We start from the raw sequence: 12,137 nt of genomic DNA, 5'->3' as shown, positions 1-12,137 counted from the left end.
AATGTCAAAAACAAAACAGTACAGCATTAAATATTAAAAACTTCCCTAAACAAGTCCTTTCCTCTGCTTGGGAGGCATATATCTGGCCGATTTCCCCCTGCCGCTTTTAAAGAGGCTTTTCTCCGCACCCCAAGGCCGGCGCGGAAAGGAAGAGCGCAAACGCCGCCGGCGCTTCAGGGCGTGACAAGGCCGCGTCTCGGCCTCCGAAGCGCCTCCCGGAGCGGAACAAAGATGGCGGCCGGCGTTCGCGCGCCCATAATGCTCCGCGGGAGGCCCAGGCGACCGGGCGGTTCTTCCGGACTCGGGGCGGCGGCGGCGGCCTCAGCTGGGCATCGCTGAGAGAAGAAAGAGGGCGAGAGGACCGAAACTTATGTGAGAGAAAGAGGGAACGGAAGGGCTTGTCCGTCGGTTCCCTTCTGCTAGAGGAGGAGGAGGAGAGCCATGAGGCGCCGGGCGCCGCCGACCTCCTTCCCGCTCCCCGCCCTGCTCCTTCTCCTGTTGGTCTTCGGGGCTCCCGAGCTGGGGGCGCTGAGGCACCCGGCCGCCCCTTCCCCTCGGCCCGCCCCACAGCACCGGGGCAGGCACCGGCCGCCGCGATACGGTGAGTTATTTGAGAGAGAAAGAGAGGCGGACTTCCATAGACCCTTCTTTCCCCCAGGCACTTTTGGGGTGCGGGTGGGAAACTTGGGGGGGGGCGTCGCCAGCCAGACCTGCTCCCCTCCCCCTCCCCCTTATCTCTCTTCAGTTAATAGAAAATTTAAAATGAAGGATATGGGATATGCTGAGTTTGGCGGGGTTTGTGCTGGGAGAGTCTCAGGCTGCCCTCCGTGGCTGCTCCCAAAGCAGCGCGCTGGAGAAGGAAAGCCCAGCATCCGAGGTGTCTTTGGGGTGGAAAGGTCGCATACTTCTGAACATGCCTACTCGGAAGTAAGCCCCACTTCGTTCAGTGAGGACTTGCTCCCAGTTTTGGCGTGCCTAAGGTTTGCAGCCTGAGTCTTTTTTTCACCCCACTCCCCCCACTGCTCAATTCATAGTGGGTGTAGTGACTGGGTTTTGGAAACTCTGCAAACTGAGAAGCTGCTCAGTTATTTCGGTTTGGTGGGGAGGGGAAAAACCCCAGCCAATCTTAAACCTGATTGCGCTAGAGCAGGGTTTCCTAAACGTGGGTCTCCAGCTGTTTTGGGGACTGCCATCATCCCTAGCTAGCAGGACCCAGCAGTCAGGGGATGATGGGAATTGCAGTTCGGAAACAGCTGGGGACCCAAGTTTGGGAAATCCTGCTCTAAGAGAGCAGGGCTGAGGAAACAAGTTGCTGTCTGGATGCCAGTTGGACTGCCAGCTTCCATCAACCCCCCAGAGCCAGCGTGACCAATGGCTAGGGGCAGTGGGAGTGGTAGTCCAACCATGTCTCTCTAGGGCACATGTTCTTCTTCCTGTTCTGGGAGCATGGAAGGAAAGATACACAGTGCTGATGTTGCATGAATGTTAAATAACTGTAGTATTAAGCCTGTGAGGAAGTTCCTGGTTTGCCTCAGTGCTTTGTGGGAGGAAAAGGTTCTTGTACAGAGGAAGGGGCTGCTCATAGGGCTTTTCTGTGGAATCAAGTTGGAGGATGCTCAGAAAGTGTTGTTGTATTTGATTACTATTACTAAGTCAAGAGCTGTGGCTGCATATAGTACTGGTAAACTCTCACTGTTATATCTGTATTGGATTTGGTTATACAAGTCCTGAACCAGGTCCTGGACTGGGTGATGGGCAGAATAAAGGCCCTTAAGCTTGAAACTGAATCCTTACAAGACTGAGCCCTTGTTGGAGGGGTGGCTGTGTATGGGAACTGAGCAGATTGCCTGTTCTGGATGGGGTTACACGCCCCCTGAAGGTTCAGCCACATGTGTCACTGGAGGTCCAAGTGGCCACAGTGGTGTTATGTGCTTTCCACTGGCTTTGGCTGGTAATCCAGCTATGACAGTTCTTCATCCAGGATAACCTCACTATTGGTAACTTTAATAAAGTGCTCTAATTGGGGCTTTTATTAAGGTTGATCTGGTAGTTGTAACTGGCACAGCATGTAGTGGTTAAGTTGCTGACTAGATCAGCCAGCTGTGAGGATTTTACCCCTATTGCTTAAAGCAGGGATGTCCAACTCCCAATAGACTGCAATCTACACATAGTATAAAAAACCTGGCAGTGATCTACCCATTGTCGTTGGATGGAACACAGTTGCTGAGCTTTTTTTTAGGAAGCCAAAGTTGTGGAGCTTTTTTGGGAAAGCCAGAGTTGTGGAGCTTTCTTTTTTGGGGTGTGTGTGTGTGAAGGAGATCACTGAGGGGCCAAAGATCTACCAGGATCTACCAGGAATACCCCATGATCTACCTGTTGGACACGCCTGGCTTAAAGCATTACACTGGCTTCCAATTTGCTCCAGGGTCAGTTGAAACTTATGTTACTGGCATATAAAGCCCTGAACAACCTGGGACTGGGTTACCTAAGAGCATGCCTTTTCCTGTATAGGCCTGCCCGTTCTATGAGATCACTAGAGCAGGCCTTCCTGGTTGTCCTGCAGCCTGCATAACTTATCAGATGACAACCAGAGGAAGGGCTTTCTCTGCAGTGGCGTCCAACCTTTGGGATCATTTCCCACTAGGTTTCAGGCAAGGTCCAGCCCTGCATGTAAAATTGGCATGTCTTGCTTTTATGGAAACTGTGTAAACTATTCTAGAATTTTCAGTGAATAAATAATCACATTTTCGTACACTGTGGGATTTCTTGTTGATAAATGACAATTGATGTTTCAAATAAATAATGTACAATTCAGAATCATCACTTGCATTTGTATCCCACATGGCAGATAGTGAGTGAATTGTGTGTAGAAATTGGGGCCCGTGGTGAGTTGATTATTTATAACCTATGAGAAATTCAGGGATGTTGTAATAATCCCCTTTCCAATTGAATGAATGGATGAGTAATAGAGGCTACAACTGGTACTGTTCATGAAAGGTTGCTATGTATCTTTGCCTCTAACAGGGGTGCTCTTATTTGAACTTCCAGCATTCTCCTTCTCCAGGATGTTATCTTTCCTAAGGAGCAGAAGGAACTGTTAGGAGCAGGGGAAGGAGAATTTCCTTTGACTGGCAACTGGCTCCAGTGTGTGGCAACTTCTTAGCTCTAGGGTGATGATGTGGTAGCTGAGTGGTGGGGAGAGTGGGCAGCAGGGGGGGGGGAGGTGAACACAAAACAAAATGGATCAGTGAGGCTGAGGAAATAAGCAAACCAAGCTGCTTTGAAAGATGGAGAAGAGAAGTAGGAATATACCCCCTAATAGCTATTTCTGAGCCCCTGGTGATTGTCAGGGAGACCAGAGGCTGCCAAGCCAAGGGGATCCCCAGCTAGGCAGGGGATTCAGGGAGCTCTGGAAGGAAAACTAGGTGAAGGTTACTGTATGGTTGCCAAGCAGGCAAGGTGCTAAAGATACTCTGCCTCAGGTATGTATGTGGCATGCAAATGCTCACTTCTGTTTCTAGCTTCCATCTCCGCTCCCCGCTTGGCTCCTGTTTCCTTTCTTGTCATTCCCCTCTTTTTTCTGTTGCCGCTTCCTTTCCTCTGCTTTCCTTTCTTCCGTGTTCCTATTATATTATAACTATAACTATTATATTAAATATAGCACGGGATTTTTACATTTGTTGCATTCACAAAGAAGTTTGGAGATGCTACTGTATCAAAGCTGCATGCTGTTTGAAAGTGATGCAAAGTAGAATAAATCTGAACAATGTTGCAGAAAGAAGCCTGTGCATATTCCAAGTTGTTCTTCCTTGCTTGCTTCTCCCCCACCTCTCACTGTCCTTTCCATTTCAGCTTTCCCTTCTTCACCACTCCTGCCTCTTGTTGCTGCTTCCTCCTTCTGCCTGCACTCATAACCAAGAGCCAGGACGCTCATTTGGCTATAACAGTCAAAATGTGGCTCATACTGCATTTGCTCCCTGCTCTTTCGCTCCAACGCAAGTAGAACAGCTTTTTGGGTTGTTTTTCTTTTACTCCTCCCCTTTTCCTAAATATGTTTTGTACTTATCTGTATACCTTGGGAGTTCACTCTACTCTATTGTTACCTTGCGTGTGTGTGTGTGTGTGTGTGTGTGTGTTGTGTCATTTTGGCTGTATAACAATGACACTCTTCTCTTCCTCTGAAGATTGGAAGTAGAGTTGCACATGCACCACTCTTTTCCTGTGGTAAGAGGCAAGTGGTGGCCATGTGATAAACAGCTGTCTCTCATCACCTAAGAGCTTCAATTTTGTATCTGAATGTGGGGAGTGGGGTGACACTGTATTGCAGCCTACAAAAAAAAATGCTCATTCCGTTTTCAGGGCAGGGAAAGGAAGTTGCAGTCAATTTTTCTCTTTATTGTCAGTACTGTCTTTACACTTGTAGTTCCTAATTTCACATGCAGCAATACACTGAAGCAATGTTGAAGTGCCACTAGCTCGGTGGAAGAGCATCTAACTTTGCATTCAGAAGTTCTCAGTTTGATACCGGTGGATCTGTTTAGAACAGGCTTCCTCAAACTCGGCCCTCCAGATATTTTGAAACTACCATTCCCATCATCCCTGACCACTACTCCTGCTAGCTAGGGATCATGGGAGTTGTAGGCCAAAAACATCTGGAGGGCCAAGTTTGAGGAAGCCTAGTCTAGTTTAGAAGAACATTGTCTCACAAGGCAGGGAAAGACTGACAAAGACTTGGAAGAGCTGCTGACAAACAAGGCTGGGTTAAGTGGAAGAAATATCTGATTTGGCGTAAAGCAGCCACATATATTCATCATACAATATTTTTTTAGTGCCCTTGAGTGTCTTCTCATTTTGTGGGAAGGAATGGATAGGCAGTTGTAGGAGCAAATGCTGGTAGCTGATTACTTAAAAAAATTCTCTGGAATGGGGTGTGGAGTGTCTGGTTTCATTTCCTGGTTTTGCCATAACTTCCAGTATAACAACTTGCGTTATGTGTGCATCATGCTTCTTGGGCATGTGGTTTCCACACATCTCTCTTGAGAATAAAATCATTGACTTCTAAAGCACCTGTTTCTGGGCTTACTTGGAATAAAAAGACCTGGGGAAAATATTCCACACAAGAAAAACAGGCACTATTGCTTGAATGCAAGGGCATTCTCTAAATTATCTTTACCCTGGCCTTTGACAGTTAAAGTATTTTGTTTTGTTGAACCTACCTCTCTTGCTTGATTTATGCTGCTCTGCTCCATTTGGAATGGTGTTGCTTGTTTTAAGGCTTCCCCTGTTTTTAGATTTGTGTATTGTTGTAACCAACTCTGAGACCTTAAGTTGGAGGGTGGGTAATTAAAGTTAAATAAATAAAATAATGAGTGTTCAGACTATTTAGAGCTGAGCTATGCATTCTGCAAAACTCAGGTGCTGCTGCTTGACGGGACCACTTTTGACTGGAGGTTGTAAGTGGCAGATTTGAATGCTCTCAGTGTTAGCATGTTGGCCATAGGCTTTAGCATGACCTTCTCCCTGGGAGTGAAGTTTTGGACATTATTTTGTATAATCTAAACATTTAAAAATATTAAATGATATGAAGAAATGCTAACACAGAGGTTAATGTGTGTGTCAATAAAAGCATTCAATATGCTGCTGCTAAATATATATCCCTCTCCTTTTGTCCAGTTGTTGAATTCTAAGAATAACTGCTTCCCTTGAAAATAATATTAAAATATTATGCTTGCAGTAATAAATCTGCAGTTGTTATACCTGAAATGGACAGAAAATAAATGGAAACAAATTGATTTTAAATGTCACGTTTTTAATTTATTTACGTAATGTGTTTGTTTGCCTTACGTATTAGTGGTTTAAATAAGCAAACATTTATAAAAGCCATTTGCAATTACTTTTGTAAATGCCAACTGTTATGGAAAGGTTAGAAATGGTTAGATTTTTCAGTTGAACTGATCTAAATACTGCTGCTCTTCGGAACAGATGTAAATAAGTCATTAACGTGTCTCAGTGTAGTTTATGATTAATGACAAGTAGTTTCTTGATCAGGTTTTCAGTCTTGGGCATATTATTGGTCTTGGGATACTATAGGCATGTGGAAGCTGGATTTTGAAAGTGTGCACTACTTTGACTTGGGGTGATCGCCTGGACTTAGATTCTTGTCACAGATCAGCCTTTCTGGAGACTTCTAGATCCTAACTAGATACTATCTACCTTAGCATACAAAGACGTGTGGTTGTGAGGGCTGATGATGGCTCTATACTTGCCTTCTGTACTACTTATGTACACTAATTGGAACAATGTGTAAATGGGATAACTCTGATGTTAATATTTGCCGCTTAAATACAGAGATTGATGGCCAGTTAAGCAGTGGCAGGCTTAGTAACACATTTGGCAAAGGATGATTAATGATGTGGATGGCCAAAGTGGAATCTTTGAACATGTAATTTGCATAAATACCTTTGGGGTTTAACAGAAGTTGAACATTTCTGCTAATAGGCTGATTCTAAGTTTCTTGCATATTTTTAACCCTCACGATGAAAATATCTATCCACAATGAACACCAGCAAAGTGTGAAGCCCTAGGTTTTATTGTTCTTGTTTATCATCAATTTGTTAGTACGGTAGGTTATATTCTTGCTTTGTGAAAAATGGAGAAAAAAGTGGGTTAGATGGCGTAGACTAGAGAGAGATGAATTAGTACATCTTTATTGATAAAAGCTATGCATTAGAATGTGGTTCTTCAGCTCTTTGTGGAACCATCTATCTATCTATCTGCCTGCATTTTTTCAGTGGATGTATTTTGTTTTATTTCTATGCTACAGTATAGTAATCTACACTCACCAGGACTTTTCTTAGAATCATAGAATCATAGAGTTGGAAGAGACCACAAGGGCCATCGAGTCCAACCCCCTGCCAAGCAGGAAACACCATCAGAGCACTCCTGACATATGGTTGTCAAGCCTCTGCTTAAAGACCTCCAAAGAAGGAGACTCCACCACACTCCTTGGCAGCAAATTCCACTGTCGAACAGCTCTTACTGTCAGGAAATTCTTCCTAATGTTTAGGTGGAATCTTCTTTCTTGTAGTTTGGATCCATTGCTCCGTGTCCGCTTCTCTGGAGCAGCAGAAAACAACCTTTCTCCCTCCTCTATGTGACATCCTTTTATAAATTTGAACATGGCTATCATATCACCCCTTAACCTCCTCTTCTCCAGGCTAAACATGCCCAGCTCCCTTAGCTGTTCCTCATAAGGCATCGTTTCCAGGCCTTTGACCATTCTTGCCTAAAGAATTAATTTAAATCTTATTAGAAACCTCTGGTTATATTTCTGAGTCACTGATTCAGACTAATGCTTTATCCAGGGGAACTTGATGACTGGAATGATGAAATGGTTCACTATTTAAGTAGTGGGAAAGGGGAATTCAAAAAATAACAAATTTTATGACTCTGTTTGGACATAAATGGAAACCAGTTTCCTGCTATATGAACAAGCCATAGCAAATCTCAGGCTCAGGTTACGTATTTCCACTTCCTCTTCCCCTCTCCTCTCTTATGGCTGCAAGGAGGTGCTTGTAAACTTCTACTTTGTTTTTCAACAAACCACAGTTCCCCATTGCATCTTAACTTGAGAAGCTGTGCATTGCTTAAGCTCTAGGTAGTGAACCAGGATCAGAAGCCACAATTTGATCATTGTTGCTTCTCATGAAATAGAGTGAAAATCCCTCAAGTTTAGCTCCTCAAATTCAAACATAATGGAGAGCTGTGGTTCATTTAAAATTGGAAGCTAAAGTTCTGAGCTCCTACTTCCTGTGTGCAAAAGCAGTAGAGCGACAGTGGAGTGTGTGAGCTTGAGGCATGCCATGGATGATTGATGTGGGAATTCTTGTCTTTTTATTACATCTAACAAGGACATTTTTCTAACTGTTCTCTTGTTAAGCCTTCTATTTCTTCCCCACAGAGAATCTGGAATCTGTTCTCTCAGACTATGATATTCTTTCGGTGTCAAACATCCAACAGCACTCAGTAAGAAAAAGAGACCTGCAACCAGAATCCCATATAGAGAAACTCATAAGTTTTTCAGCATTGCATAGGTGAGGCATCTTTAGTGAGAAGTTTGACTTAATATTATCTTACTGATTCCCTTTAAATTGTTGATTTCTGTGTTTTTTCCTCTTTTTACGCATGCTTTTTTCTCAGTTCTGCTTTAATTTTAGTAATTGGCTTTTGTTTGCATTGTTGGGAGGCCTATAGATCAACAAATTTATTCAGATTATCATTAGAATTCTGTAGTGTACAGTTGCCCCAAGAAAGGTGTCCGTTCCCTTATTATTGAATGTTTACCAATTCTTATGCATTTGACTTTTTTGAGAAAGTAGAATAGCTATACACAGGAACAACTGTGGTAATTTGGGTTTCTGAACACCAAATCTTCAATGAGGAAGAAAGAACTAAGAGTGTGGAATCATTACAATCAGCAGCTACTGCTCTCTTTTATAAATCTACTCTCCACTTCAGCACATACAATGTATTTAAGCAAAATTGTTCAATTTGTATTATGTATGAATTTTAGAGCATTAAGCACTCCCCTTGAACAAACACAGTAGGTAGAATCGACACACACATTAAAAAAACCTTCTTTTTTTTTTAAAAAAAAGTGTTTTTAAAACTACATTGAATTTTCCATAAGGCTCACCATCACTATCTACTGTCACATTGTATATTGTACTTAAAACACACTTAAAACATATTAATTGCAGCTGTATGGCTGAGTCCAAAGACTCAAGGTGTCTCTGAGCTAGGAAAGGGGACAAGGGTTCGGCCTCACAGCTGTGCTGAGCCTCAGGGACTCAAAGCACCTCTCAAGCTCAACTTGATACCAAATGTAATATCCTAGTGTATTTGGATCCATTAAATGTATTTGAACACCAAATGTAATACCTCAATGTGTTCGGATACATTAAAAATATATAGCTGATATAAATCTCAAAATTAAATGGAAGCAAATTCTTTTACAGGCATTTTAAATTATACTTAACTTCAACTGCGGACCATTTCCCCAAAAACTTTCAAGCACTTATAGTGAATGGCCAAGGCAAGGAAACCGAATATCAAGTACAGTGGCAGGAATTTTTCACAGGACATGTTGTAGGTGAGTATAATAAGTTGTTTTCGGTGGGAGGGGGAAAGTATTACTGGATTTTTGTTTTGTCATAAAGAAGTGTTTTGTCATAAAGAAGTCATCTCGAACTGGCATTCTATATTATCATGAGAGCTTCAGACATTGTTACTGGTTTAATCAGACCATTTACAAATGGTGTCACGTAGAAGTAAATGAGTTTATACCGATTTAAAATAATCCTTTGGGGGCTAGTTGGCAGATGATCTATGTGAATCAGAACCTCAGAAGTTTAAATAGTAACCATAAATTCTTGAAAAATTTATCTGAAATGCTATCTTCTCTAGAATATATTTGTGCATGCACTGTTTTTCTTAAGGACAAAAAGATGTTGGAAGTCATTTGATTCATGGAATGAGTGTGGCTAGATGTGAAGTGATATGCTTGTGACTAGGAGGAAGTGGTTGTTAAATGTTACAGCTGATGGTCTTTTCTTTCCTCCTCTCTCTTTACCTCAGGTCAGAGCAACTCCAAAGTTACAGCACACATAGGTGAAGACGACTTCACAGTGAGGATCAACACTGATGAAGAAGAATATAATGTTGAGGTACACCTCTTTATTGGAATCTACATGCAGACAATATGAACTTTCAGTCAGGTTGCTTCACGTTGTTTAATATTTCTAGGGATGGAATTGCTGTTCGTTTTAACCCTATGTCAAATGTTTCTGCCAACTGTCTGTGGCTCTGTGGACTGATAGAAACAGCCATATTGACTGGGATGCTCATGTGAAATACTACATATGCAGGCAAAACTTACATTTGGTTTATGTACTGACCGTGCTGTTCCTTAAGGCTGGTGAACTGAGGCCTTTTGGTCAACTAATCTATTTAGTCTGCAGTCCTATATACACATATATATCTGGGGATAAGTCCCATTGAACTCAGGGGAGCTTCCTTCTAAGAAGACATGTATAGGATCACACTGTGAAAGACATACTTAGACATCTGTTTCTCTACCTGTAGCCCTTGTGGAGGTTTCTCAATAATACACAAGATGAAAGACTTTTGGTCTACAGATCAGAAGACATCAAGGATTTCTCACGATTGCAGTCCCCAAAAGTATGTGGCTATGTTAAAATGGAAGAGGAGGAGGAGCTTTTGGGTGGAGGGCTGAAGGAGAGTAAATTAAATAAAGGTGAGTGTTAAACTGCTTGCAATAATCTTTCGCAATCGAACTAGAATTTTTTACTGTACATTAATGTATGTAGTGAAGTGAGTCTTATGGACACCGAAGAGACAGAATGCATACTTCCTAGCACACTGAAATAGACTTATATGTAATTTTTATTTAAGACAGGCATAAAAACGATTAGGGCCGAAGATTTATACGATCTGAAGAGAAACCAGAATATTCTGACTCTTTGATGTGGAGGGAGCTTTTTCCTTACACTTAAGTAAAGCAATTATTTCTGTATAAAAAAATGAATAAATAATGAGAATAATAATAAATGGACTTGCTGCCTTTGGCCTTCTTTATGATACAGTAAGAGAGAGATTTAAAAATTAGTACTTCTTTAAAAATATGCTGGTGTATGCTGAGAGCTCTTTTCCAGGCTACGGTGTTATGTGATTGCTTTTTAAAAATACATCACAGTCCTTCAGCTTGCAAAAATAATAATAATAATGGTGAACAATGTACCGGATTCAGCAAATAAAATCGTTTCCTGAAAGCATAAGTTAAGGAGATCTTTCTCCTATTTAAATTTATTTAGTAATGTTATATGGTACATTGAGATTTTCAAAGAAGTTGTATTAATACAATCATTTAGTTTTGCTAAAAAATAAACATAAACATTCAGAGGTATATATAATTGAAATTTATCCTCTTACATTTGGGTATTTTCAACATGTTAAAAAAATGTAAATAATCTCAAAGACACAGTATGTCTCCTGAAAATCCTAACGGGGCCCTAGGTTCCACAAATGTGCTTTGTGATGTTGCCCTATAGTCAATTTACATGTTTCCTTGTTTTCTACAACACTGAAGCTAAAGAATTACTTTGTATACGGCACAGGTTTTAAATACAATCTGTTAATGTAATACAGTGGTACCTCGGGTTACATACGCTTCAGGTTACAGACTCCACTAACCCAGAAATAGTGCTTCAGGTTATGAACTTTGCTTCAGGATGAGAACAGAAATCACTTGGTGGTGGCGCGGCAGCAGCAGGAGGCCCCATCAGCTAAAATGGTTCTTCAGGTTAAGAACAGTTTCAGGTTAAGAACGGACCTCCAGAACGAATTAAGTACTTAACCCGAGGTACCACTGTACTCAATTCGACATAAACGATGTCTTAAATGGTGACAGCAACTTGGTATCTCTTTAATTGTCACAATAGCAGGTGTCCCTCGAAGAAAAAGAGCCACCCCAGACCCTTTGAAGAACACCTGCAGGATATTGGTGGTGGCAGATTATCGCTTCTTTAAGAACATGGGCCGTGGGGAGGAAAGTACTACAATTAACTATTTGGTAAGTGTTATTGTCTGCTCTTGATTCCTTGATGAAATATGTAAAAAAACCCACTCTGTTGTAGTTAGAAAGCTAATAGAATGTCACTGTTAGACATAAGAAGAGTATGTTTAAGTATTATTTTATGGATATGGGTGTGTTTGTGTAAAGCCTGATTTGGGGTAGAGTGCAATAATTTCATTTCACTTTTAATTTGTACACCGCCTTTCTAAATTACTATGCACAAGGCGGTTTGCAGCAACAAAATATGCAACAAGGAACACACACCGTACGATAATCTGATCCAATACAAAAAGTCATAATGAAGCATAACTTTAAAATGGAACAACTTAGTGGTACCTCAGGTTACAGACGCTTCAGGTTACAGACTCTGCTAACCCAGAAATAGTACCTCAGGTTAAGAACTTTGCTTCAGGATGAGAACAGAAATCGCGCAGCGGAGGCGCAGCAGCAGCGGGAGGCCCCATTAAGAACAGTTTCTGGTTAA

The 12,137-nt window shown here is 41.8% G+C and overlaps 2 protein-coding genes across 3 annotated transcripts in view; one reads left to right on the top strand and one right to left on the bottom strand.

Annotated features, from left to right (window-relative positions):
• The first annotated feature begins 310 nt into the window (after nt 1–310).
• ADAM17 (ADAM metallopeptidase domain 17) overlaps nt 311–12,137 on the top strand; it is a 25,899-nt gene continuing 14,072 nt past the window's right edge. The window contains exons 1-6 of one of the 2 annotated variants that reach the window (XM_080999051.1): nt 311–601; nt 7,961–8,093; nt 9,018–9,151; nt 9,637–9,725; nt 10,144–10,315; nt 11,523–11,650. In XM_080999051.1, the coding sequence (XP_080855177.1) occupies nt 442–601; nt 7,961–8,093; nt 9,018–9,151; nt 9,637–9,725; nt 10,144–10,315; nt 11,523–11,650 (816 nt within the window). In that variant the 5' untranslated portion in view covers nt 311–441. Of the gene's footprint in view, nt 602–7,960; nt 8,094–9,017; nt 9,152–9,636; nt 9,726–10,143; nt 10,316–11,519; nt 11,651–12,137 lie in introns of both variants that reach the window. The other variant, XM_080999050.1, reaches the window with a different exon arrangement.
• The window catches only part of IAH1 (isoamyl acetate hydrolyzing esterase 1 (putative)), a 25,919-nt gene continuing 24,764 nt past the window's right edge, over nt 10,983–12,137 (bottom strand). Inside the window, exon 8 of the transcript XR_013984103.1 lies at nt 10,983–11,410. The gene's annotated coding sequence lies outside the window, so the exon portion shown is untranslated. The remainder of the gene's footprint in view (nt 11,411–12,137) is intronic.

Source organism: Podarcis pityusensis (genome assembly GCF_964106645.2).
Source record: "Podarcis pityusensis genome assembly, chromosome: 3".
In the NCBI taxonomy this organism is placed as follows: Eukaryota; Metazoa; Chordata; class Lepidosauria; order Squamata; family Lacertidae; genus Podarcis; species Podarcis pityusensis.
This window is presented reverse-complemented; position numbering and strand designations above follow the sequence as displayed.